At 44.6% G+C, this 26,108-nt stretch overlaps 1 protein-coding gene across 4 annotated transcripts; it reads right to left on the reverse strand.

Annotated features, from left to right (window-relative positions):
• Positions 1–138: 138 nt before the first annotated feature.
• Positions 139–24,518, reverse strand: FHIP1B (FHF complex subunit HOOK interacting protein 1B). Of its 4 annotated transcripts, XM_063094469.1 has the most exons (13): positions 24,429–24,495; positions 15,006–15,035; positions 13,438–13,766; positions 12,658–13,296; positions 12,146–12,304; positions 11,871–11,957; positions 11,498–11,665; positions 7,279–7,358; positions 6,908–7,071; positions 5,689–6,468; positions 3,042–3,220; positions 2,720–2,882; positions 139–661 (listed from the first exon to the last, which is right to left on the reverse strand). In XM_063094469.1, the coding sequence occupies exons 3-13, from the start codon at positions 13,573–13,575 to the stop codon at positions 300–302; spliced, it is 2,919 nt and encodes a 972-aa protein (XP_062950539.1). In that variant the 5' UTR covers positions 13,576–13,766; positions 15,006–15,035; positions 24,429–24,495; the 3' UTR covers positions 139–299. The 4 variants fall into 4 exon arrangements, with proteins under 4 accessions (XP_062950539.1, XP_062950538.1, XP_062950540.1 ...); XM_063094468.1 differs by lacking the exon at positions 15,006–15,035 and having other exon boundaries at positions 24,429–24,518; XM_063094470.1 differs by lacking the exons at positions 15,006–15,035; positions 24,429–24,495 and adding an exon at positions 13,809–13,842 and having other exon boundaries at positions 13,438–13,719.
• Between the last annotated feature and the right edge of the window lie 1,590 nt (positions 24,519–26,108).

Consider the following 26,108-nt stretch of genomic DNA (forward strand, 5'->3'; position numbering starts at 1 on the left):
ATAAAGGGTACCTTGAAACCTTGGCATCAATGTCTTCACTAGAGAGAAAATACCCCTGACACCTCCCCATCTATGTACAACCATTTTTGGGGCCCCAGCCCCAAAGAAAAGGGGTAGAAAACAAGAATGAGCAAAGAATAGAGATTTCCCTTTTATACATATTGCAACAAGTTCTCCATAAAACATTCATCTGAAATAAATTAAAAAGTCCTTTTGCCACTGCCTCCAAACATAGAAAGGAGCCTGTGCCCTGGCCTTAGCCCAGGCCAGCCATGGCCCTGATTGTCCATGAAAGAAAGTTAAGGATTGAGGGGCCCAAAGCCTGAGATGGGAGGGCCAGATCCCTCCTCTGTAGTATCCAACAAGAAAGGCGAGGTGACAGCATGGGCCTGGGAGATGGCAGCCAACTCCTTGAGAAACTCAGGGAAAATGACTGCACAGTAGACAGCATTCTTGACTCGTAGAGCCTCACCTTGGCGCTCAGGGGCCCCGCCCCGGGGGGGTAGAACTGGAGTTGAAGCCCCAGGGGAGCCCCCACCTAGGCCAAGTCCTGCTCCGTCTCGCCCAGGCTGAAGGACCAACTGTGCCGCCTGCCGGGCCCTGGTTGGACTGTGTGCATGACGCAGGAGTAACTCCCCCAAGGATGGCCTCCGGCTCTTCGCTGGGAATAAACAGGGTTATCATAAAGGTGCTGGGATCAGGGACCTTTCCTTGGTCTAGGAAAGGAAACTTCCCCACCCCCTAGGTTCTTGGACTTCTCCACTAGGGTTCTGAGGGAATGGAAGAAAGGACAAAATGGACCAGAAATGAACCTCAGGTACCATTTCCTGTCCCACCTCTGAGAGTCATCAGAGTAGAGAAGGGTTCTTTCTCACTCTAACATCAAAATGCTGCCTGCCCAGCCGTTTTCCCTTTATCCAGTCTCCCCACCCAGCCAACCATCATCCTCAGACTTAACCAGTCAACACATTAGCCACTTCATTCCTAGCCAAGATTCCTTCCTTCTCCATGCCCCCTCACCCTGAGAGATTCTCCTCTCCTTCCAATCACCATTCTACCATCACCAAACTATTTCTCCTCAGTCCATGACATGCCCTTATTTTATGCTCATCCTCCCGAGCTAGAGTCAACCACTTCCATCTTCCCCTGCCTATCTATAACACCTGACCCACATCCCCTGCTTCTCCAGTACCCCCAGGGGCTATATATGCAATCACAGTTCAGTGACTATTCCATCTCCATCATACTCCACTGTCCTTCCGAGATCTGCTCTCCTATACCACCACTTCACCATTCACCAGTCTCTGTCCTATACCCACCAAAACCTCCCTCCTACTGGTTGTGGGCAGACAACATGTCAGACTAAACTCAAAAGAGCCACTTAAAACGCTCTCCTCTCTCTTCTGATTATTTGCCTAGATTCCTTGGTCTAGACACATATCCACTATCAAAGCCTAGACTCCAGCCTCTAGATCATGACATTTCCCTTTCCCTACCTCTAATATTGGCTACAGAGATGCTTTATAAATCTTGGCATTCAGAGCCCTTCACAACCAGGCTCACATTTCTTCTCCAACCTCTTCTCAAACTTTCCACACCCCACCTTGCTTTTGCATCCACACCTATCTTCTTGGAACCCTCCAGGTACTTTCATGCTTCTGTAACTCCCTCTGCCTGAATTTTGCTCTTCCCACTTTTTTCATCCTTCCTGGCTTAACTTTACTATCCCCACCTCTCTGGGAAACCTCCTCTCATTTACCCTCCACTGACTTCCTATTTTACTGCCCTTATGTAAACATACTATAATAGTTTCTATGTCTTCTACCTCATACATTAGTCTGTGAACTGAAGGGCTTGGACTGTGTCTTATCTATCTTTGTATTCGTGGCCCTTCCACAGCGACCCCAGTGCCAGAACTGTGGAAAAAAGAAATAGTCACAGTTCCAGACCATAAGGAAATCATGCTAAGGAACTTCAGCTGGATCTACACAGTTTCATAATAATGCTCATGGTACTCTCTTCCCAACCCATACACTTTTCTCCTTAAGCCTCCATTTCATCTCTGCTCTCATCTATGCTCTCAGCATTTGGTTTTGCCTTCTGCATCAATTAGCAAATAAAGGATGACATGAAATCCCTAGGTTTCCGCACCACACTCCACAACTGCATTGGTACAATTCATTTCCTCCTTGCTCTCTCTTCACTTGCCTCAAAGGGGGATAAAAAAAAAAAAAAAACTTTTCCTGTCCAAAGTTAACCCTGTTCTGATATTCTAGATCCCATTACTTCCACCACCTTCAGGACCTTGCTCCCTCTGTTATTACAATCTTCTAGTCACTCTCCAGATTTTTCTGAGTAAAAGAATAAGACCACCCACCCCTTTGCCTACCTAAACCCTAACCATCTCTCAACGCCCATGTCAAATGTCACACCCTTTACTAAGCTGTAACAATATCACAACCTAGAGACTACTCTGTCCCCTTGCTTGTCACCAAATCCTAGAGCAATTTTTGCTGGTACTGCTGATTTGGCTCTTAATAGCTAGAACTATGTTCTACCTTCTGACTAGAAGCCTGAGGATGAACATCAAGACCCAAGACTCAATCTTCCTCAGTTCTCTAGTTCCTGGCACAAGGTTTCACCCTTAATAAGAGCTCAATAAACCCGGGCTAATAGGCTATCTAGGATGGGGAGGAGTGGGGGATGAGATAGGCCTCACCTAGGGGATCGCTGCGGCGGGTGGCAGGTCCTGCTGCAGAGCCCTCGGCCCAGTCCAACTTGCCACGGGCAATGAGGTACTTCTTGGCTTTGGATAGCAGTGCTGGGAAGTCCTCCTGGGAGGCCGCAAAGCTCTCAATTTTATTCTTCACAGAACCCAGCACCTATGAAGCACAACTTCATGACATTTCTGTGTCATGAAAGACTGACACATTCCTTTCTAGTCCCACTGGGCCTGTTCCCAGCCCACCCAGGGTCACTCCAGCTGAGGGCCTGGCCCACCATGGAGCCTGGACGCACCCATGCATGCATGCATCGCACACCTGCAGCAGGGACTTGACACTGGGCTGGAAGACCATGTTGGTGTTGAGCAGGAAAGAGCGGAGCAGGGGCTGGGGGTGACAGGCCAGCTGGGCCACCAGCCCCGTCAGCAGGAAGTTGACATAGACGGAGTTCTGCAGCATGTTCTCGAGTTTGGCAAAGAGCACGGCCATGAAGGGGCCTGGGGGGAGGGGGTGGGCACAAGGATATAAGGCCTGAACACAATGCACACTGCACACATTCCTCCCCAAAAGAGACCCCCACTGGATGAAAATTATTTGTATGTCAGTCTCTGGGTATGTTTAAACATCCCATGACCACTTATTTTAGAAGAAATAAGAAGACAGACACCACATGGACCCACCAGAGTCCATATGCCAGCTTTCCACACATTCTAGCTGAAGAACCAGATCTCAAGCTCTGGGGTCAGAGATCTGGTTTCAGATTTCAGCCTTATCCTTTACTAGTTATATTACTGGAAAATCAAAACTCTCCAAGCTTTAGTTTCCTACTTGGTAAAATAAGAAAATATACCTACCTCACAAGGTGATTAAGAAGATCTAAGAAATATCAAGTATAAAGAATTCAGTCTGAGATCCAGAAAATTTGAAGTGTTCAATTATAAATAACCATAAGCTACATAATATTTCTCAGTTTTTAAAAAAACTTCAGACTGGTCAGTTAGCTCACTTAGAGTGTGATGCTGATAACACCAAGGTCAAGGGTTCAGATCCCCATACTGGCCAGCCACCAATAAAAAATAAAAATGAAATTCAAGAGGCATGACAGAAGAATGAATAGGCAGAGGATAACACTAAACCTGTAAGAAAGCAAGAAGAAACTGTAGCAAAGACAAAGAAAGTAACTATGTGGGCCAATTTAAAGTTAGGGGAGAAATCTTTGGGGAATCAGAAAAGACATCAGCTTGTCTTTCAGGAGCTAGGAACCAAGAAGGTGCAATAAAATCTGAAGCAAAAGAATACCTTAGTTCAGGGGCAGAGAAAACTGATTCAGGACTGAGTCTTTTGTGGGAAGGAAAATAACAGAATAGATTAGTATTATCTACTAGGAGAATTGGCCTCAACTAAGCCACATCACCAGCACTAGGACTCTAGAACCAACAGCCTTGATCAGGGATCCTGGAGGGAAAGGGAGTGTATCTATGAACTGTACAATGAATTGAGACAGGAAAACAATAAAGGGCAGGAAGCAGTAAATCCTGAACATCATCTTTTCCAGGTGTACATGACTAGCCTTAGCTCTAACTCTAGCTTAACAGAGTCCTAAGATACCCCATAACTTTATCATCCTGTTCCTCTCATTTCCTGGGAGTCTCTTGCAAAGACAATTCAAAAATCTCAGATGAGTTTACAAATTAAAAAAAGGACAAAACCTTCAATACCTCAAGACTGCAGTAAAACCTGCACACCACCTCCTAGTGGTACTGAGTAGCAGGAAGAAGCAAAGCAGAGGCTAAATAAATGAAAAGATATATTTTCTGTAATCTGCAAGAAGAGTGAGTCAGGACATGATCAAGGCATGACAATTTGACTACACACAACTGGAAGATGGGTGGCTCCCTTGGCCAACTTAAATCTGCTATGTACCCAGAGATGATACCCCCAAAGAAGAGCTACCACTTATAGTTTTCACAATGTGCCAGCATTATAGTAAGTGATTCACATGCATCAATGGCAGAGATGGGATGCTAACTTAAGGTATACCTAATCCAAGGCCTATAGTGGTCTTAGCCTAGCCACTACACTGCTTACTAGAGGTTTTTTTGGTTTTTTGCTTTTTGCTTTTTTTTTTCCTGGCATGGGGTATGAAGTGAGGATTACAGCTGGAGGAGGGCTAGGCTGGCTCTCACACTAAAACAAAGAGGAGTTAGCTCAACCACTCAGATGGGGTCTAGCTCTAGAGGCATCCTAAAGAGCCCAAAATAACAGCTGGAGAACTCAGGGCCACACTTTGTCATTTGCCCTCAAAGAGGTATTTCACTCTATCTGCTTCAGTCCTTACTACTAACCGCAAATCCCTAAGCCAGTGTTACCAGGCAGTTATGGCAAGCAAGAAGGTATAAGGACAGTAGACAGGAGAAACTTGAAATTGGGTACTTCTTTGAAGAAGTAAGAAAGAAGGAGCTGAGTAGGGGAAAACCACCAGAAGAGCTGACCCTGGGCCACAGAGAGCTGACAGGAGACCCAACACAAAGAAAGATAAGCTAGTGGAAATGGCATGGAACAGAGGGTTGATAGGTGACTCTCCACTAGGACAGCACATTTGTCTTCCATATAGTTCAGAAATATTGTTGAGATTCATCAGGAAACACCAAACACAGAATATCCTAACTGCAAATCCCAGGAAATGGCCAGACTAGCAGAAGAGGAGGAACATGCACATAGGACAGACATACAAGGCTCAGACATAAGTCAATACTCAAACCAGCACAAGCATGGAAGATGTATAGACAGACATAGGGACACAAGTATCACATGATATGTATCTGGAAAGAACCCAAGCAGAATGAATGAGGGGCTAGGCAAATACACAGAAACAACACGGCCAAGAAGTTTCAGAAAGTAGCACAAACAGATCGAGAACATGCAAAGAGTACAAAAAGGAGAAGGCCTAGGCTAAGTAGCTTACCAGTGAAGGGCTGGCTTGGCAGCTGGTTAAGAGTCCGCAAAGGGCTGCTGAGGAAGGGGCCAGGGGGCTCAGGGGGACAGGTGAAGCTCTCGTAGGCCTCCTCCTCCTCAAGAGGTAGGGGAGGCTCTATGGAGGGTTCTGAACCAGCTCCCCCATTGCTCAATGCCACCTCCAGCTCCCGGAGCTCCTGCCCAAAGCCCTCTAGTCCTGCCATGCCCTCAGAGGTACCCTCTAACAGTTTCCCAGCTCCCTCCTGTGGCAAAAGACGAACCTTCTTGGCCCCCTCAGGCCATGGTCCTGGCACCCCATTAAGCTGGGGAGGGGACAGGTGGCCAAGGCCCTCCCCTGCACCCCCAGCCAGTCCCCTACTCCCCAGCTCTTCCTCCTCCCCTTCCCCCACGTTGTCCCTGTCCTCCTCAGGAAGTAGGCTGCGTTTCTTAGTCCGGGTGCCAACAGGACTGGGCTCAGGAGGGGGCCGCTCGCCATCATAGGGGGCAGACCAGGTACGGCAGGCTCGGACACAGCAGTCCACACCACGGTGTGCCTCACGCAGATACTCCAGGTAATTGTCTTCCAGTTCACCAGGCTCCTCTGCAGGACTGAGCCGTCGGCCCGGGCTGGAGGCTGGGGATGCAGCAAGCCCTGGTGAGCGAGGGGCTGGGCCTGGGGACTCAGAACCACTCAGGCTCTGCTGCCGCAAGAAAAGAGCCAGACGAGACGGTGTGGAGGGCCGGGGCACTGTCATCACAGAAGAGGAGTCAATACTTGGGCTTCCAGGGCCTGAGAAGGGGGAAAAAAAACATAAAAGAAATCAAGGAGACAGATGTTCAGGAAAGATAAAACACCTAGGGAGACTAAGAGAGAAAGGGGTAGGGAAAAATATGGAACCTATTCAGGCAGCTAATTCTCTAACCTCCAGATTAACCTTTTCCTCACTCACCACCCCCTCTTACCTCCACCACCATCAAAGAAACAATGGAAACAAGAAGAGTACAGGACTAGAAAGAAGAAGAGCTCTTCCCAGAAGTCCCACCCTAAATTGTTTGGTGAAGTTAAGGATTCCCCCTGCAAAACTCCTCATCAACCTCTCCAAAGACAGAATGCCACTCATGGCCACCTTCCTCCCCTCACCCTAGCTCCGCCTTCTTACTAGATTCCCCCAAAACCCAGGCCAAACCCATGATGTCCTCCCTCTTCCCTGCCTCTCTGCTAGGCCCACCTCGTGCCCACGAGGCATGCTCTGGACGAGGTGGGCTGGAGGCACGGTGCCGACAACAGCGTGGGATTAGGGAGAGAAACTTGTCAGCTGCTCGTCCATATAGGTCTAAATCACGCACAGCTGGCTTCTGGCTTAGCATCACATGGTTACATGGGACAAGATACCTGGGAAAGACAGCAGAAAGGGGACAAAGGGTGAATCAGAAAGGAAGGACAGGGCCTGGGAGAACATCAGGCCAATGGAACTATATGACTAAGCCAGGCTCCAAAAGGATACTTATGAGCAACCCTAATACAGCCCATCACCCCAGCAATGCACAAAACCCTGAGAGTTCAAGGTCAGCCATCCCTCAGCCCTGGCCCCACAGGTACCTGAGAACCAGCTGCAGTAGGACATCCTCGCAGCTGAGGTTCAGAAGGGTCCTGAAGAGACTCAGAGAGACCATGCAGAGCTGGGGGTGGGGGAGGAGGGAGGGAGTCACCATAAGAGCTCTCTACCTTCCAAGCTGTTCACCAAATGGGAACCCCCAACCCCCAGCCCCACACCCAACCAACCACTACTAAAGGAACAAATGTACACAGGGCCTGGCACATAACAGTTATTCAAGTATTAACTAGATGATGACATGATCTTTATGGGCAAGACTTTACTATTCACAGATAGAAATGAACCATGTGTCACACCCAATAGATTTCTATAGACCATACATATGCCTGTAGAAACTCCAGGAATACTTAAATGAAAACCCATGAAAAGAGATGCTAAGAAATACTGTGATTGAATGAATGACTAACAGGAGACAACAGCAACATGATAACTAAATGAATCCCTGTCAGCAGACATTGCAGCAACACCGTAACTGAATGCCTACCAACAAGAAACCAGAGAAAACGGGAAGAATCACAACTGGGAAATGGGTGGGGCTGTGAACATGTAGTCTGAGTCACTTCTCCAACACCAGTGTATGTCTCAGAAGGTTGGATAAAGAAAAGCTCAAAGGCAGCTGACAGGAAAAGGAAGAAGTAGGTGGGTCCAAAGCAGGGGAAACCTTGTCTTAGAAACGAAAAAAGGGGAGTTCATCTCTGGCTAGGCAAAGAGAACAAACACATATAAGCTCTCCCTCACTCCTCTGAAACCCCATAGCACTTTCTCTACACTTCCTTTATGGCAAGGATGTCAGATACCTTGAGCTCCCTGAAGACAACTAATGAGTTGTAGTCTAAGGTACTACCTATACAGTCTAGATATTCATTATTTGATAAATGACTGTGGGAGAATTAAAAGCCAACCACATAGTAGGAAAGTGATGAGTGAGACAGCAGTTCACATTTTGGACAGCAAGGATATTCCGCAGACTTATCCTAAATGACCACTTTAAGTAGCACTGAAAAACTTCAGACTCCTGAAAAGTAGTATGGTAGATAGAAAAGGGGCCTCCCAAAGATGTCCACATCCTAATCTCCAGAACCCATAAATATTTTACCTTACATGGCAGAAAGGAATTGCAGATGTAATTGATTATGGCATATGAGATGGAGAGATAATTCTAGATTATCTAGGTGGGCCCAATCAAATCACATGAGACTTTAAAAGCAGAAAACCTTTTCCACCTGGGGAAAAAAGAAGGAAGAGAAATTTGAAGCATGAAAGCAACTCAACCCATCATTGCTGGCTATAATGATGGAAGAAAGTGTCCACAAGCCAAGAAATCTGGTTGGTTCCGAAAGCTAGGAGTGGTCTTCAGCTGACAACCAGCAAGAATACAGAGATATTAGTCCCACAACTGCAAGGAATTTAATTCTGCCAACAACCCAAGTGAGCAAGGAAACAGATCCTCTTCTACAGACTCCAGAAAGGAACACCCTCCCCCCATGGACCCAATTCCTTGATTTTAGGCTGGTGAGATCCGTGTCAGAGGTATGACGTACAGAACTGTAAGATAATAAATTTGTTTTGTATTAAGCCACTAAGTTTGTAGTAATTTGTTGTGACAGCAATAGGAAACAAATACAGGTAGTGAGGCACACAGACTGTCTAGCCAGAATGATTCACTTCAAGGCACAAAAGACAAGCTACATAAGTTACAAAGTCAAGCCAACAGAATCAAGCTTGAAAGGACCAGAAGTTGAAAAGAAAAGCATCTACATGTTTAACACAGGCATCCTGAAAACCAAAAGAAATCTGGTTCTTCCAAGAACCAGGAACCAAGAATAAAAACCCCAAGAACATGAAAGGCTCCTAGGGCCAGGAGATCAAATGAGAGACTAACAGAAATAAGTACTAAGGACTAAAGACAATGAGGGAGAATTTAGGATAAGATTAAGACAAAAGGAAGGTGATCAAACCCCACACACAAAAAAAAATTAACCTCAAGAAGGAAACCAACTGTCTGCAAACATGAATAGGACATTCCATGAGGCCAAATATGGCCTAAATTCAGTATAATGAGAAATAAAACTTTCTTGACATCTTCGTAAAATTAAACCTTGGACAGCTATTCCCTACGGTTTATACCAAAAAATCTTAACACAAGGCATGTATCATGATTACTTTTCGGACATTTTAAAAATATACATGCCCTGGGCCTCCTCCCAAAGATTGTAATTCAAGAGATCTGAGGTAGAGCTTAGAATCTGTTGTTGGACTTGTCGTCTTCAAAGCTCCACAGATGATTCTGAAATATACACCTAGTTTAGAAACACTGGTCTAGTCTATGGCCATACCACCCTAAACACACCCGATCTTAGAAGCTAAGGAGGGTCAAGCCTGGTTAGTACTAGAATGGGAGAAACACTGGTCTAATCAGAGTCAGTCTGGAATATCTCTTATATACCCTATCTTAGCTATTCAGAAACCATACCTATATGAAACATAGTTATCCAGGACCTGGAACTCTACTACCACGTACCTCAATTATCTAGAACAGTTTTCCAGAATATTAGCGATGACTGAAGAACTTCTATTTTAAACACGAGGAATCAGGGAACTTCAATTATTTGTAATAAAGGAAGAAAACAAAAATGATCCTAGAGCCAAAATAAATACTATAAAATCCATAGCTAAAATAATGCTTTATTCCCCTAGAAAGCCTTCAGGTCTTTATTACTTAAAAACTATTTACTCCCATTTTATATACATTTCTATTGGTTAAAATCCAAACTTCTTACCATGGTCTACAAGGCCATGCATGATCTGAATCTTACCTACCTCTCTACTTTCATCTCAGTCCCTTCACCCCATGCTCACTATGCCTTCTGTCACACTGGTCTTTTATTTCCTCAGATACGGTAAGTTCTTCCCCCATTTGATGTCTTTTGCATGCTGCTTCCTCCGCTAAACTGTCCTTCTACTTGATCTTCAATAGGCTAACTCCTTCACAACCTTTATGTCTCAGCTCAATGTTACCTCCTCAGAAAGATCTTCCTTGACCACCCTACTTTTTTTTTCCTCAGAGCTTACATGCAGTTTAATTATGGGAAGGATGGGGCATCAAGAGCAGCATTTTTACCAAGTTACTCTAAAAATGAAACAGGATCCAGATATGGTCCCTATACTGGCAGGTACAGTAAAATACAAGCAGCAATTTGAATTGTTTCTTGAAAATAGACACAGAGTAGGTCAGAAGGCCAGGCTATGCCCTGCAGACCCTGCATTATGGGTGCAGCTGGCGCACGGAGGCCCAGGGCTGTGGGTTCTGGCACCTGCTCCAGGGTCCTCGCTCCTCAGGGAGTGGCCCTCCCCATACCCTTCAGAGCAGTGGGCAGGTGCCAGGCATGGTGAAGAAGGGGCTCCCAGCAGCAGGCCTGAGCAGCTGCCTGCACAGTGAACACAGAACAAATGCAGCGTGCCCAGGCCCCAGTGGGTACACACTAAAAAGTCTGCCCCAGAGTGGCTTAGCCGTCGACCACCCTATTATTTTCTAAGAACTCTTTTTGGTTTTTCTTAACATTGATCTCAATTTTCAATTATTTTATTAACATGTTTGTCTACCTTCTCTATAAAGTAAGCTCCATGAAGTCAGCAACATCTACCTTGTTTATCATCACATCCCCAGCACCAGCAAACACTATAGCACACAGTGAACATTTCATAAAAATGTTTAGGAGGAAGGAATCTAAGTAGATAGGTGAGTGGGTACCCTAAATTCTAGCTCAAATGCAGCAAATCCAAAGAGGAGAGAAGGTAATTATACCAGTACAGCTGGATCATCTATCAGAGAAGACACAAAACCTAAAGTGATCTCAAGTCACCCATAGCCAGCCACAGAGCAATGAACAGCTACACAGAACCTTGGACCAATGCTACGTTACAAGCACTGCACAATGGCAAAACCAATAGTCATGATGAGCAGCCAAAGTCATATAGAAAAGGTAACTGTGTTCTAGATTCATTTATTATAATAGTAGGGGAGTAGATTAAAATCTGTACCTAAAATCGTTAAAAGTTTAATGCTAGAAAGTAAATGCCACTTAAATTTTGAAGTGATTACTATAGACAAGGCCAAAGAATGGCAGGAACACCCTCTCAGAACAAAGGTCAGAAAGAGAAATGGCTTACCCAGGTAAGCCAGGAAAGAGGTAAGGACCATACCCGGGAGTTGCTGCCAATACGGGCAACGAGGGTGTCAAGTATGGTGTGGGTGTCATGCCGGTGTAACAACAGGAATCGCAGGAAGGTACGGAGCAAGGCGGGCTCTGAGATACTCCGTAGGAAAAGTTCCAGATAGGCAGTACTGGCAATCATCTCCTCGACAGAGGTCTGGACAAAGGGAAGGGAAAGTATGGAAATTTAGGGCTTCCCTGCACATAAACTGAGTCATTTTCCCTGAGTTCTAAGGATAAACCAGGAGCAGATAGGGAAAAAGGGAGGAGCGCCCCACCCACAACCTCCCACATTGGTCCTGGCACTGAGGTTATACCCCATGGCCTAGCCCCTAATCTGCCTTGCCACTTATGACTCTCACCTTGTGCAGGGCAGGGCCCATGACAGGAACCAGAAACCCATTATGGATATAATCAACCAGCTGCTTCTGCACCAGAGGGTGAGCAACCTGTAGTGGTACAAGAGAGAAGGAGGAGGATTATGAGGAGACTGCTGTCTGGAAGCAGGTAGAAAAGTACAATAAAGGTAGGTGTATTACTTCCAAGATGGCAGAATAGCAGAATTCCAAGGAATGCATCTCCTCACACCCACCCCAAAGTGACAAAGGACCAGACCTTCTGGGAACCCCAGTCCTACCTGAATAACTGCATTGCAGAACTCTAGGGAACTCATAAAAAGTGCAAGGGCTGGCACTCCCAGCCAGTCTTCCCGTCGCAGGCAGTGCCAATCATCTCCTGGGACCTCAATCTTTCGGGGTAGTGAGGAGTAAAGGGCACTCAGTCCTGTGGCCAGCACCTAGGAGAGGTTACCAAATGCTCAGACGATATAAAAAGAGGGACAGGAGAACTATTAATCCAGAGTTTTGATGGGAGTGGGGTAAAAGCTATTACCAAAACAGGTATTTAGCTACCCAATGTGCCAGGACCTCACCTGGGAACGCTGGCCCATAAAGAGCCTTAGTTCCTGCCCTATCCATCTAAGCCCATGTTTCACCCCCACTCCAACTCCAGGGGGCTGCTTTCAAATCCAGGAGGCCAATTCCTGGAGGAGAAAGCCCTGGTAAATAGCCTCTCCACATCTTCCAAACAGGAAGGTGCTGTCCAATGTTTACACGCCAAACCCTACCCGCCATGCCAAGAGGTGCTAACCGGACAGAAGTAAGAGTGATCCGCGATATAGCGGCCCACAGTGGGGCTCCCAGCTGACAGAGCCATAAGCAGAAGTAGGGCATCACGGGCCTGCTGGCCCAGGCTGCCCTCTCGATGGACGAAAGGAACAAGGCGAGAAAAGAGGAGAAGACGGGGGGCAGCTCCAGGCTCAGGAGGTGGCTGTAGGAAGAATTCGAGCAATGAAGGCTCACGGGCCACACACACACACAGCTGGCTGAGAAGTAGCACCAGGCCTTCATCCAGTGCTGGGCTACTGGGCACAGGGCGGCCACAGGCATCCAGCAGGGTGAGCAGAGCCTCACGAACTGGACCATGCCGCAACAGTGGCTGTCGAGCTTCACTCACTAGCATCTCAAATAGTTTAAGTTGCTCAGCCCGCCGTTCCTCAACCCCATCCCCAAGCTCATCCCATTGCAGCTGCCATGCCAATACACGGGTCAGCAGATTCTCGTGCAGGGCAAACTCCAACAGGGGCCCAGGGCCTGTGGGGGCCGAGGGGACTGCACGATCCTCTGCCAGCAGTGTCAACATCTGGTAAGTGTGGTTGCGCACAGCACTGAGATCATCTGCACCCCCAGAAGCTGCCCTATGGCCTTGCCGCTCCAGGATTCGCACCACCTGGGGAAAAAGGACAGAAGGTAGAAAGAATCACCCTAAGATGATAAGGTGATTAAATGGGATGGTGAGAACACAGAACATAGAAGGTTATAAGAACTCAGGTAACCAGCAGACTAGGCCCTTTGGTGTATAGATTCCTACCTGGGACCAGTGATTCTTGAAGACCATGAGGCAGGTCTCAGGGTCAGCCATGACAGGAGTCTGCAGACTGGCCCCTTGAGGTACACGGTGCCCAGGGCCCCTGGAGGCCAGTTTGCTCAGCCAGTTCATTCTCTCCATGAAGCAGACGGGGCAGGGCCAGCAGCCAGTAGACTACACTGTGAGGATTTGCCAGCTGGAGGCCTTCTCCAGTTGTGTCTCCAGTCTGCTTCATCCGGTCTGTAGGAGCCAGTAGCTGGCCATGGAGCCAGAGGTTACACCAGGCTAGAGTGGCAAGCCCAGAGGTGACTGACTAGTCCAGACTTGCAAGTCTAATTCAAGAGAGAGAATGGAAGGGATAAACAGAAGCTTACCTCTCTCCATTCCCCATCAGGAAGAACTTAGAACCACCACTCCACTGAAAACTCCATTCATATATATACATGAACAAACAAAGTCAGCACCTGAAACTTAACACTTCTAAAACAGAACTCATGATTTCTACCTCCAAACCTGTTACTCCCCCAACTTTCTCCATCTCAGTAAATGATACCAACATTCACCTCCACACTCTGGCCAAAAACATGAGCATCGTCTTTATTTCTTCTCTCACGTACTTCCAATGCCCAGCTTATCAGCAAACCCTATCATCTCCACCCTTAAAACATGTCTCACTATTGCAATAGCTTCCAATCTAGTTTCTGTGCTTCCGTTCTTGCTCCCCTGAGAGTCTATTCTCCATACAACCAGAGTGATATTTTTAAAACCTAAATTATATTACATTTCTCCTCTGCTGAATACCCTCCAGTGATTTCCTATCACAATAGTAATAATCCAAATTCCTTACCTTGGCCTATAGGAGCCTATACAATCTCATCTGTATAACTTCCTACCATTCTCCTTCTCACTCATATTTTAGTCACACAGGCCTTCTTGAATATTTTCTGTTCCCTCAGCGAGGAATGTCCTTCTGCTCTTCATATTGCTCTCATGGCTAAGTTCTTTTCAAACACCATCTCTTCAGAGAGGCCTTACTTAACAATTCTTTCTAAACAGCACATCTTCCCACCTTCATTCTCTATCTTCCTAATCCTACCTTCTTTTTAGCAGTTTTCACTATCTGAAATTACCTGTTTATTTGTCTACCTTTCCCACTAAAAGATAAGCTATTTGAGGGCAAGGTCTGTCTGTCTTATTTAGTGTTATATCACTGTGCCTTGAGCAGTGCCTAGGGATTCAATAAATATTTGGTGAATGTATGAATTACGAATGCTAAGTGAATGAATGAATGTATTAATGAATGAATGAACAAACAAGAAACCCAATCTTGATCTGACTCCAGCCCTCTGAGACTACTGAGGAAGAAATTTCTTTCTGCCTATCACAGGTCACTTACTAGAAACCTAGCAAGTAGCCTCTGGGAGATGGGTGAATAGACCCTTATCTGACTACATAATCTAAGAGGTAGAATTCAGAGTCAACCAAAAGAGCAGAGCTATTTTCATTCTAGAAAAGAACACTCCCATATACACACATATCCCCCACTCCTGTCAGACATATACAATACTCACTCGCAGGGATACGGGATATGATGAGATACCCTCACAAGAGAAAGGAGAAAAGTATCAAAATAGCTGTTGGCCCAGGCCATGGTCCATAGTTCTTCTTCCATCACGCCACCACACCCTGATTCAGTACTGCCTTTCACAAGCATAAAACCTTCAGAGGAAAGGTGTGGTTCAGCAGCCCTTCCTCTTAGGCTCTTTTTATTTATCACTTTTTTTTTTTTTTTGGCAGCTGGCCAGTATGGTATTCCAAACCCTTGACCTTCATGTTACAACACTGCACTCTAACCAACTGAAGTAACCGACCAGCCTGCCCTTCCTCTTTACACTCAACAAGGGCTGAAGGAATCCAGAGACTTGGCATCAGCCCCACATTTTGCCCCAAGGTTATATTAGCCAATATCTCCTTTCACCCAGATACTCTCTCAGACAATTACTAGCTCACAACTAAAGGAAGGTAGTGTTGGGACTCAGAAAATGATACTCCAAAGTATGGCACTTGGCATATGGAATATTTTGAACTAATGCACATTGGAAGGCCTTAGAAATAGCCTCAGAACCAAGGTCTCTCTGACTTTCTCCCGCCCTCCTGCCTCTTGCCCCTTATTCTTACCCAAAGCAAATCATAGAAACCAGAATTCCTCTTCCCCAGGGTAGATCACAGAAACTAGAACCCTCTTCCCCAACACAAGCCATAAAATCTAGAAATGTTACTCTAACCTTCACCCACCTTTCTGTCTAGGAGTTGGCCATAAAGAAATTCTCTGACATACCCTTGTCCAACAGTAGATCACAAGACCGTCATTCTAGAGAGGTCCTGCCCCATACCTGAGAGGAAGAATGCTACAACAGAGAGTCCAAGAAGAATGTGAACAGAATTTGAACCCCTTGCTGGGTTCCCCCACTCGGTCTATTACCATTAGATCATATCCTTTTGTCCAATCACATTTCTACATGGCTACCCATGCTTCATCAAACCTAAGTATAAAAACAATTTTCCCTGAATCTTTGGGTTTTCTTTTCTGAAGGTTCCTGTGTCACATAAAATTTTGACTAAATAAATCTGTTATGCTTCTCTCTTATTAACCTGTCTTTTGTTATAGGAATGTCAGCCATGACCCTTACGATGGGTAAGAAAAGGTACTCCATCTTTCTGCCCTTACTGTAGGACAGGTGAAGGAACAGGCCAGTCCTAAAGAGCAGACAGGGCTTACTCATTGATTAACTTAATTTATACCTATACTGCTAAAGTAATGAGCACTGTGCTAAGTTACCACTGGAAATACAGAAATGGTAAAAAACAGTTGCGGGTGGGGGGCACAAACATAAACTCCAACAAATATTATAAATAGAGGTATTTACAAAAGTGTCACGGGACATGAAGGAAAGTGATTAACTCTGCCTGGTGTGCTATAAGAGGGATCAGAGAGGTAATATCTGACTTAGGTCTTTACTAATTAGATAATGGTTTCACAGAGAAAAGAGATAAAGGTTTCCTTCATATGAAAATAGTATGCCCCCACTGCTAAATTTGACTGGCTTAAAAAACATGGCACTATGAAAGAGCATGACAAATTTGAAGAACAGTTTCAAGTTCAGTGTGGCTTAATCACAGACTATTTTAGAGAAGAGAGGCACAATATTGAGTTGAAGGATAAATATGGGTGAAGGTTATAAACATCACTGAATATCATACTAAGGAGTTTGGGTTTTACCTATTGACACCCTGGAGACAAAGGAGGTTTTTAAACAAGGAAATGACAAGATCAGATTTGCCTTTAAAAATACATCAGATAGCAGTATAAGGCGGAGCACAGAAAGATAGATGGAAGTGGACAATTTATAGAAAGCTATTATAAAGTCCTTTAAAAAAAAAAAAGAAGTAATGGCATGCACTAAGGTGGTAAGAACAATATTAGAAAAGATAAACCTAAGATTCATCTCTATCTTAACATATTCCATGCAATACTGAAATTATTTATACCTGTAATGTCTCTACCAATAAATAGCAAGCTCCTTGACAAAAGGAACCATATCTTTCATTCTTCTTTGAAATCTCATTGCCAATATAGTGCCTGGCATTCAAAAATGCTTGTGGAACTGAATGTTGAATTAATAATAATTATAATAGCTGTATTTATATTAAGCACTCACTGTGTGCCAGGTTCCATTCTAAGCACTACATGAAGTAGCTCATTTAAAGCTCATAAAAACCCTATATGTACTATTACCCCGTTTTACACATAAGGAAATCAAAACCCAGATAGGTTAAGCTGCCCAAAGTTAGCTAGCTAGTAATTGACAGGACTGGGATGCAAATACAGATAATCTGCCTCCAGTTTTAAATTAATCACAAAGTAAAAGCAACAAGACCTGGCAAAGGAATGAGGATGACACAAGGCACTAATATGAAGTATAGGAGATTTAATAAAAGATAATGCCACTAATGGACTAGGAGCACATAACAAGGAGAATTGTGTTTTAGAAAAGAGAATGAGTACAGTTTTGGATGTGTTAAGTTTTGAAACACCTACAGGATATTCATGATTTCCAGAAAGCAAGTAGAAACAACATACTTAAGCTCAAGTGAAATCAAGACTAGAGACATAAATTCAAGAATTACCAGCTCATAGGTTATAGATGAATCTATGGAAGTAGATGGAATTTTATTCAAGGAAATCAGCAGATCATGAAAGGTGCTGGGGGTGAAATCCTAGGGAAAACCAGGATTTAGAAAAGCAGAGGAGAAGTCTTTAAAGAAGATTATGAAGGTAGCCAGAAATGGAAGGAGAAATCTAATAATGATGATCTAGAAATCAAGGAAAGTTTTAAGAAACTGGAAGTTATCCATAGTGTATATTCTATAGAAAGATCAAGTAGAATGAAGATTGAAAATGGTCCACTGGTTTTAGCAATCAAGTTTTTGACAAACTTAGGAAAGTACAGCCATTCCTTGGTATCTTTTGGTGATTGGTTCCAGGACCTCCCATGGATACCAAAATCTGCAGATATTCAAGTCCCTTTTATAAAATGGTGTAGTATTTGCATATAACCTATATACATCCTCCAGTATATTTTAAATCATCTCTAGATTATGTATAATACCTAATACAATGCAAATAATATGTAAACAATTGTTATACTGTATTGCTTAGGGAATAATGATAAGAAAAAAAAATCTGTACATGTTTATTACAGACACAATTCTTTTTCCCGAATATTTTCCATCTGCAGTTGGTTGAATCCATGGATGCAGAACCCACAGACACGAAGGGTCGACTATAGCTGGTTAAAGAATAAATAGGAGTCAAAGAAGTGGAACATGCACTTTCAGAAAATTCAGTGATATGGGGAAGTATGTAAATAGGGCAACAACTCGAAGAAGCTGCAGGAAGAGGGGAGTCAAAAGAGTTTTTATTGCTTGTTTTTGTTTTGTTTTAGGATGGGGAGCCTCAAGAGTGTCAAGTGAGAAAAGAAGTCTGAAGAAAGTGAAAGGTTATAGATAAATAAGACAGAAATCAGGCATAGGATTAGTCTGAGAAAAAGAAGTATACCACTTTCTCTGAGAAAGGAGGAAAACAGTAACAGATAAAAGATGAGTGTCACTTCAGGTAAACATGAAAATGAAGATAAAGGGAAGCTAACATCTACTACCACCCCCACTCATCCCACCTTCCCACCCTTACTCACACAAAAGAGTGACAGTGGGGGAGAAGTGAAAGAGTGAGAAGGTGGAAGAGCCACAGAATGGATGTTCAGTCTTTCACACACGGTTTCCCATAAACCATCAAACAAATACACAGACTAATAGCTATCAGCAGTAGGGATGCACTGGACAAAGTACTTACCCATCTGCCCAAGTAGGTGTGGACTGGAGAAGGCAAAGTCAGTAGTTGAAAAAAGTGGTAAGAACTGTCCCATTAATAGCACTGCTTACTGTTTATTAGCCCTGAGATACTATACCATCCCTTGTTGGTTTCCTTAAACTCTACCCATACCTTTGTAAATACAGTCCCTTTATTAAACTCTTCTCAACCCCACCTTGGGCTATCTGCGACCTACAAGGAGCCTTGCAGACACATGAATATTACTGTTCACAGAATACTTTCTCAATCACATCTCGTTTGAGAACTAAAAACAAATAGACACTCTACAGTCAAACAAGAAAAACACAAAGTCGTAGATAACGCTTGAGCTCTGAAGTCTCTCAAACAAAGGTTTGAATCACGGTCCTCCATTTTCCAGCTGTGGGATCTTAAATAAATCACTTCACACATCTGAGTCTCAGTTTCCTCACCTATAAATTCCTGATGAAATAAAAATATTATTAGTTTTAAGAATTAAATAAAGATAATCTATGCAGCACTCCAGACATAAAGCAGGTGCTCTATAAATTACATGTTCCTTTCTTCCTTCCCTCTCCTGATCCTGTTTGACCAAGGTGCCCACATCTGAGAGGAGATCTAACCTGCTCTGACACGCCCATCTTCACCACTTCACACACATACCCCTATGAGCTAGTGAGCTGAAGAAGGGTCAAGCATACAGTCACAGCAAAGTAAGGCTTTAATATGTCCAAAACTAAACTGCCTCCAGTTTCTGGAACTCAGTTCCAAAGATTAACAAACTGTTCCTACCTTGCAATATACCTGGAGTTTCCACTATTGCTCCAGGACCTCCAGGACCTTTCTTCACCCCTCCACACCACCCCTTTTCACAGACCTCAAAGAGATGAGCCACACTGGAATCAGTATCTCAGAATGCAAAAGCCCAACATTTAACCTGGATAAACCCTGTTTACAAACTGCAAAAACATAAAAGAAGGCTATAGCTTGGTGTTCCTGTCACCTACTTAGACTCTCTGCAAAGTTCAGAACAAGACAAAGAGAGAGATGGAATCACCACACTCTTACAGTGCCCCTTCCTCCACAGCAAAGTCCAACTCCCTGCCCCCACCCCACCCCCCCAACCCCCCGCCCAGATTTATCTTCCGGCTCAACCACAGGGTAAAAAGAGGAATGAGGAGCTAATCTTTCAGACCCACAAATGATGAAGGTCAGACACTCATCTTAGGGCCCAAAATACACCCCTTAAGAGGCACATAACAAAGGTTTCACTGACCTTGGAACAGCAGACACAGGGAAGGAAGTGGCTCAGCCTCACTTATGAACCTTTGCCCTTGGGAGAGGTACAGAGGAGGGAGCTGGGGGCAAGGATACACCTACAACACCTACATCACACAGGGAGAGACCAAAACGACCTTTCAAGAACAGGTCAGGAAAGTCTTGAGGCTTATCTCTCCCTACAATAGCTCTTCCTAGGCAAGAAGACTGATGACTGACATAAGAGGCATGGACGGTCTGTTCCCTCCTAAATATTGAGAATAGAGAGACCTGATTAAAACCTCACAGGAATACAAAAGGAAAAACAAAAACAAAAAACCAACTACCTAATAGGTGCCTACAAATCTAAAGTTCGGCTCACACATGTCTTCCCTGCTTTTATATCCCTCAGACAAATGGTATATCAGGATATGGTCCCAATTCTCTCCCTCTCTTCCCCCCAATACCACCTCTGCCTCTTGCAAGGATCTCCCCACCTGACTCCAGCAGAGTCCTTATAATTCACAAAGTGAACCTCTATCACACAATGACTCTCCCTTACAACAATGAATTCTCATGTCACACATGGTTATCTCTAATCCTGTGTGCGAGGGTGACAGTAAATGTCAAAGAGAAGGTGAAACTGAACTAGATCTTAAAGAATAAGGAAAGTTTAATGGACAGAAAAGAAAAGGCATTCCTAGTAGAGGAAACAGCTATTGAAAAAATTTCAAGACTCAAAAAAAGTAACATGTTTCTAGGGAACTATGAACTATTTGTTCAAGCTAGAACACAGAGTAGGGAGTGGCAAGAGATGAGGCTAGAGAGGTGAGTTGAGGCCAAATGACGCCATATTAAGGAATTTTGGAAGTTGTCCTACAGGACACAAAGAGCCAAAATTTTTTAAGCAGGGGAGTTCTATGATCAGATTTGTATTTTTAGAAAGATCATTCTAGGGATGCACTAGAAAACAGCAAGTTTTAAGGCAGGAGACAAAAAAAAATCAGATGAGAGACAAGAATGAGCTAAACTAAAGCTTTAACAGTGAAGATATGACAATAGAGATGAAGAGAAGAGAGATAACAGGGAAATCAAGGAGCAGAAAGAATGTAAGATGACACTGAAATCTTTGACTGGATTGAGATAGGACATATGGGTGCAAAAGTGGGCTTTCTGGCCAAAGACAATGAGTTAGTTCTGTTTTGGACATGTTAATTTTGAGATACCTGCAGAAATTTATAGTAGACCACTGGATATATATGGTTGAAACATAAGGAGAGACTGAGACTAGATACAGAGATGTAGCCACCTCACTATGATATATTTTTATACTTCACATTCTTTCTCTAAATTGAAATTATCTTTTCATGTGTATTTCTCTCCCAATCTGACTAAGAATTCCATGATCAGAGGACCATGTCATATTTATCTTGTTATCCCATAAAACGTGAGCATCACAAAGACAGAATATATGCTCAAGAAGAATTTGCTGAATGAATAAATGAATATATGGATGAATGAATTTATTCTTCCAGCACTTAGCAGAGTACCTGGCACATAGCAAATATGGAACAAATGACTACACACAGTACCGCAAACACGTTTCTATCTCTATATCATCTTCCTCATCTATGTTTAATCCTCTCAGACCTACCACTCAGCTATACGACATAAATCAAAACCCTTTATACTCAACATGCTACTATTTCTACAAAGAATTCAGTATAGCAAGCAATGAGCTTACAAAATCCAAGGCTTTCTCCAGTATAACCAAAAATTTGGACAGTCCCTAAGAACCCTCTGGCATGTGCCTTGACTTATCCTATCACTAGCATCATGTGATCCATTATAAGATGTGATCCAGGTATTATATATATTTGTTCCTATTTCATTGTCACAGAATTAAACATAACATTCATCCCCATGACACCCTCAAAGTCCCTTTAATCCCTTTTGGGGAATAGAACAATTTGAAATCATAAAAAATGCTTCTTGCCAGCATAAGGTCCTCCGTATCATCACAACCCTTCCTACACATCACATGCCTTTTGCCCCACATCACCTTCACTCTCTGTTACAAAGCTTCTTTTTTTTTTTTTTTTTTTTTTTGTGACCGGCGCTCAGCCAGGGAACGCACCGGTCATTCCTATATAGGATCCGAACCCATGGCGGGAGCGTCGCCGCGCTGCTAGCGCAGCACGCTACCGAGTGCGCCATGGGCTCGGCCCTTACAAAGCTTCTTTCCCCAAGTCACTCTCATTCTCAGGAGACTAAATTTCAGGTCCAGTTTTGCCACTTTATCCCTATGTGACCTCTGGCTTCTAAACTTGATTCTTCATCTATAAAGTAAGAATTCCTACCTTTGCTTACTTCACAGGTATCTATGCAAATCCAGTAAGATTTGAAATTGCTATGTAAAGCATGAATGCTATTCAGATGTCGGAAGTTATACACAAATATTGCACAGATGCGTGCTTCCTCAACCTAATACAACAGCCACACCATCATCACTCTAAATTTCTGGGACTTCATGAACCAGAAAAAATAATTTTTAAAAAATTAAAAATTAAAAATAGGGTTGTCACTTTTTATTTTGGCAAATAGGACCATTTTTTTTAAAACCCACCATCTCCTGTCACCCTTTATGAGTGAAAAAGCACTTCAACACCTAAAGAGTAGGAATGTTAATTTCAGAATAAATTTATCCTTATGAAAAACTCACTATGCTGTCTACTTCTCTCCTTCCACCTTGGATGGATATAAACTTTATAACTGGACTAGGTCCTTGACCCAAATTTAAGACCCACTGCTCTAAACCCTGTATTATACATGTAAGTCCTATAGGGTTCTGACTGTCTAAGCAGGCTGCCAGGGGTTCCACCAGTATGAAGTCCTGTTTAGCCTCCAGAGAAAAGCAATACCACAGGAAAGAATAGTTGGTCCTGAGGCTGAGACTCCGTACCAGAATGGGATTAAGGCTGCCCCTAAGTCTCAGGAAATGGTCTGGATAGGAAAGGCCTAACTCTTCCTGAGGCTGGGGAGAGTCAAGATGTCTCAGCTCCATCGGAGACTGTCAGCAGAGAGGAAAACTTAGTGAAAAGTAGCCATTATCACTGAGTGTCAACCCAACTTTCCAGAATTTTCAAAATTTCCATGTGCGTGTGGGTTAGTGGGGAGAAGGGGACCTATAAAACACTGATAAAGTAAACCCAATTACAGAGTGTGGAAGAAAGGATGAATTGCAAAGGGATAGGAGAAAACTTTTGGGGGTGGGAAAATGTTCAGTATATTGAGAGTGATGATGGTTTCACAGATGTGTACGTGTACATTTTAAATTGGAGCAGTTTATTCTACATACATTTACCTCCATGTGTTTTTTTTTTTTAAAGTTATCTGTAAGAAAAGAAGAGCAAAGCCGCCCAGTTTGGGAACCTAAACATAATGTTGTACATAATAAACTATGTGACCTCCATGAAAGCAGAATTAGCAACTGGAAGTGGTCAGTCCAATACAGATGACAACCATCAAAGACACACAGTTCGGCAGAGGTAAGGAGCAGCAGTGGAGTAAAGTTACCCACAAGCAGGTGGACATAAAACAAACATAAGTAGTCACAGCCAAAAAGCCTTCATGAGAGGGCCCTCCTTCAAGTTTGCAGTCCAAAGGAGGAATGTGAGAGAAATGGAGTTCTAGTGATTACTCTGTTGAAAATTAAGCCTCAGAAATAATCTTCATTATCTCAGTTACTATTGCTCACGATGCCTTCATTTTTTGTCCTCCAAAATAGATAGAGTACAGGGGTGCACGACAACCAAACGCACAACACTTCCACCCAAGCTGTCCTACTTTGTCTAAACCTACTGCTTTCACTGGACAGGACAGTCCATCGATGGAGGCCTCAGAATCAACCTCTCAGCCTTATCCAAGTCCCTCAAATCTCATTCCCTCCTCCCATGCCCTGCCTTCAACTCCCTCACTAATCCACCGGCATCCCGCAGGCTCCTGCCTTCACCCTTTACTCTCCCCCTCAACTCTGGTCCCAGGGCTGTCCCTCACCCCTGCCCCTTAGTAAACCGTGTTCATGAGTCCCTTCAACTTGGCCATCAGAAAGCACCCCAGCTCCTCCTACACCCAGCCCCTTACTTGTCCTCTCACCCCTAGGCTCTCTGTTCCCCTACCTTGGACACTCACACCCGGCCCCTCACCACCTGCCAGCCCCTCACCACATCCCCTCACAACGAGTACAATCACCAAACCTGGTGCCTTCCTTCCTCAGCCCCTCAGCCCACCCCCACGCGCCTCTCCCGGCCCTTTGGCCTATGAGTACCGTTCATTCACAGAACGCCGACCCTGGCTAGGCCCTGTCGTCTCGGCAGTGCTAAGTGAGTTCAGGCCGCCGCCATCGCTCCTCAGGCGCACCGGCCGCGCCCCGCCCCTCGCCACACGCAGCCCACGCCCCCGCGCACTACACGTAACCGCCCAACGTCGCACGACTGGGCAATGGCGCGCCAGCTCATTGGCTGGGTCCAGCCAAAGCCGGAGCGTTGACGCTTGTTACCTGGCAACGGCCGAGTGCAGGGGCGGGTTGACGACGACATTCCTCAGGAAGAGAACCGCCTCTCCTCCAGGTTCCGCTCCTTCGCACTGTAAACCCCACCCCTTAGGACTCCGGCGTGTCATAGGGGAAGACCTCTGGGGAGGCGGAGGCCCGCGGAGCGGGGGCGGAGCCGGGGAAGAAAAGGTCGAACCAGAGGGCAGTGGGTGGGACCTAGGAAGGGAGGCGACTTTTAGAGGCATGGAAAGACTAAAAGGCGGGGCTTAGGAGAAAGGTGGGGCTGAAAGAGAGACCAGGGCGAAAGGGGCGGGGCCAAGGGTCCTGGGCGAAGCTGAGTGGAACAGTGGGCGCAGAAGGGGCGTGGCTAGCACGAAAGGATAGGTGTGAGGGGAGAGGTCAGCAGGTGGGCAGGGTCTGTGGAAAGGCGGCGTCCTACCGATGGCTGACTGAGAACAATCTACTTCTTTATTGGCCCACCTGCGCGCGTCGCTTGGCTTCTACTTTAATAAACCGTGCTATGACCGCCCGTCTTTTGCCTCCTCCAACACCTATGAGCTGTGCTGCTCCGTGACCCGTTGGGCGCTGTCTTCGTCAAGGAACACGGAAAAGTGCCCAGGTGTCAGGCTGGATCCCAGATCAGTTAGAACCTATCTCTGCCCTCCAGGACCTCAGCCCTTTAACCAGACACAGACAATTGCAACGTAGTGTAATAAGAGCTATAGTAGGGGGACCATCTACGGAGCAGCACTTTGTATGAGTTGTGTGTGTAGAGTATGAGAGAAAGCAAGGGAGAAGGGGCTTAGGAAAGACTTCCATGAGGAGAAGCTGTCTCATCCGAGTCGTGGGAAACAAGCAAGAGAAAGATAAACTAAAATAAATGGAAGTTTCAAATAAGGTCTGTAGTTTATTTTAAAGTATTGTACCGATGTTACATACCTGGTTTTGATCATTGTACTATGGTTACAGAAGATGTTAACATTAGGGGAACATGGGTAAAGAGTTTACTAGAACTTTCTGTGTTATTTTTGCAACTTTTGTGTAAGCCTAATATTAGTTCAAAATAAAAACTATTTAAAAATAAAAAGAAATGGAAGTCTCAGCCCAAAGGATTAAAATATACCAAGGCAAGAAAGAGTGGACAACATGCAGGAGGTGCTCTGGAAACTGCAGTCAGTACAGTGTGTTGGGAGCCTAAGGAACATGCATGCATAGGAAACTTTGTGTGAGATGAGGCTGAAGACACGGACAGACATCAGGTACTGGAGAGTTTTGTAGGCCATGATAAGGAGTTTAGATTTTATCATGGTGAGGCCTTTGCAAAAGACCAGACAAGAGCTGATAAGGCCCAAACTAGAGTAGTATGAATGCAGAGAAGTGGACATGTGGACAATAGAAGATAGATCCAGGGCTTGATGAGCAGGTGCATATGAAAGGAAAATAACAAGAAAGGAT

This window comes from Cynocephalus volans, chromosome 4, assembly GCF_027409185.1.
Source record: "Cynocephalus volans isolate mCynVol1 chromosome 4, mCynVol1.pri, whole genome shotgun sequence".
In the NCBI taxonomy this organism is placed as follows: Eukaryota; Metazoa; Chordata; class Mammalia; order Dermoptera; family Cynocephalidae; genus Cynocephalus; species Cynocephalus volans.

Bases quoted from the DNA above. Each gene is read 5' to 3' on its own strand.
- FHIP1B (XM_063094468.1), bottom strand. From the start codon at position 13,575: ATGGAGAGAATGAACTGGCTGAGCAAACTGGCCTCCAGGGGCCCTGGG. The intron at 2,883-3,041 runs GTGTGCGATGCA...TGTGCTTCATAG, and splicing joins GTGTCAAGTCCCTGCTGCAG to GTGCTGGGTTCTGTGAAGAA. The intron at 662-2,719 runs GTGAGGCCTATC...GTTTATTCCCAG, and splicing joins CCGCCGCAGCGATCCCCTAG to CGAAGAGCCGGAGGCCATCC.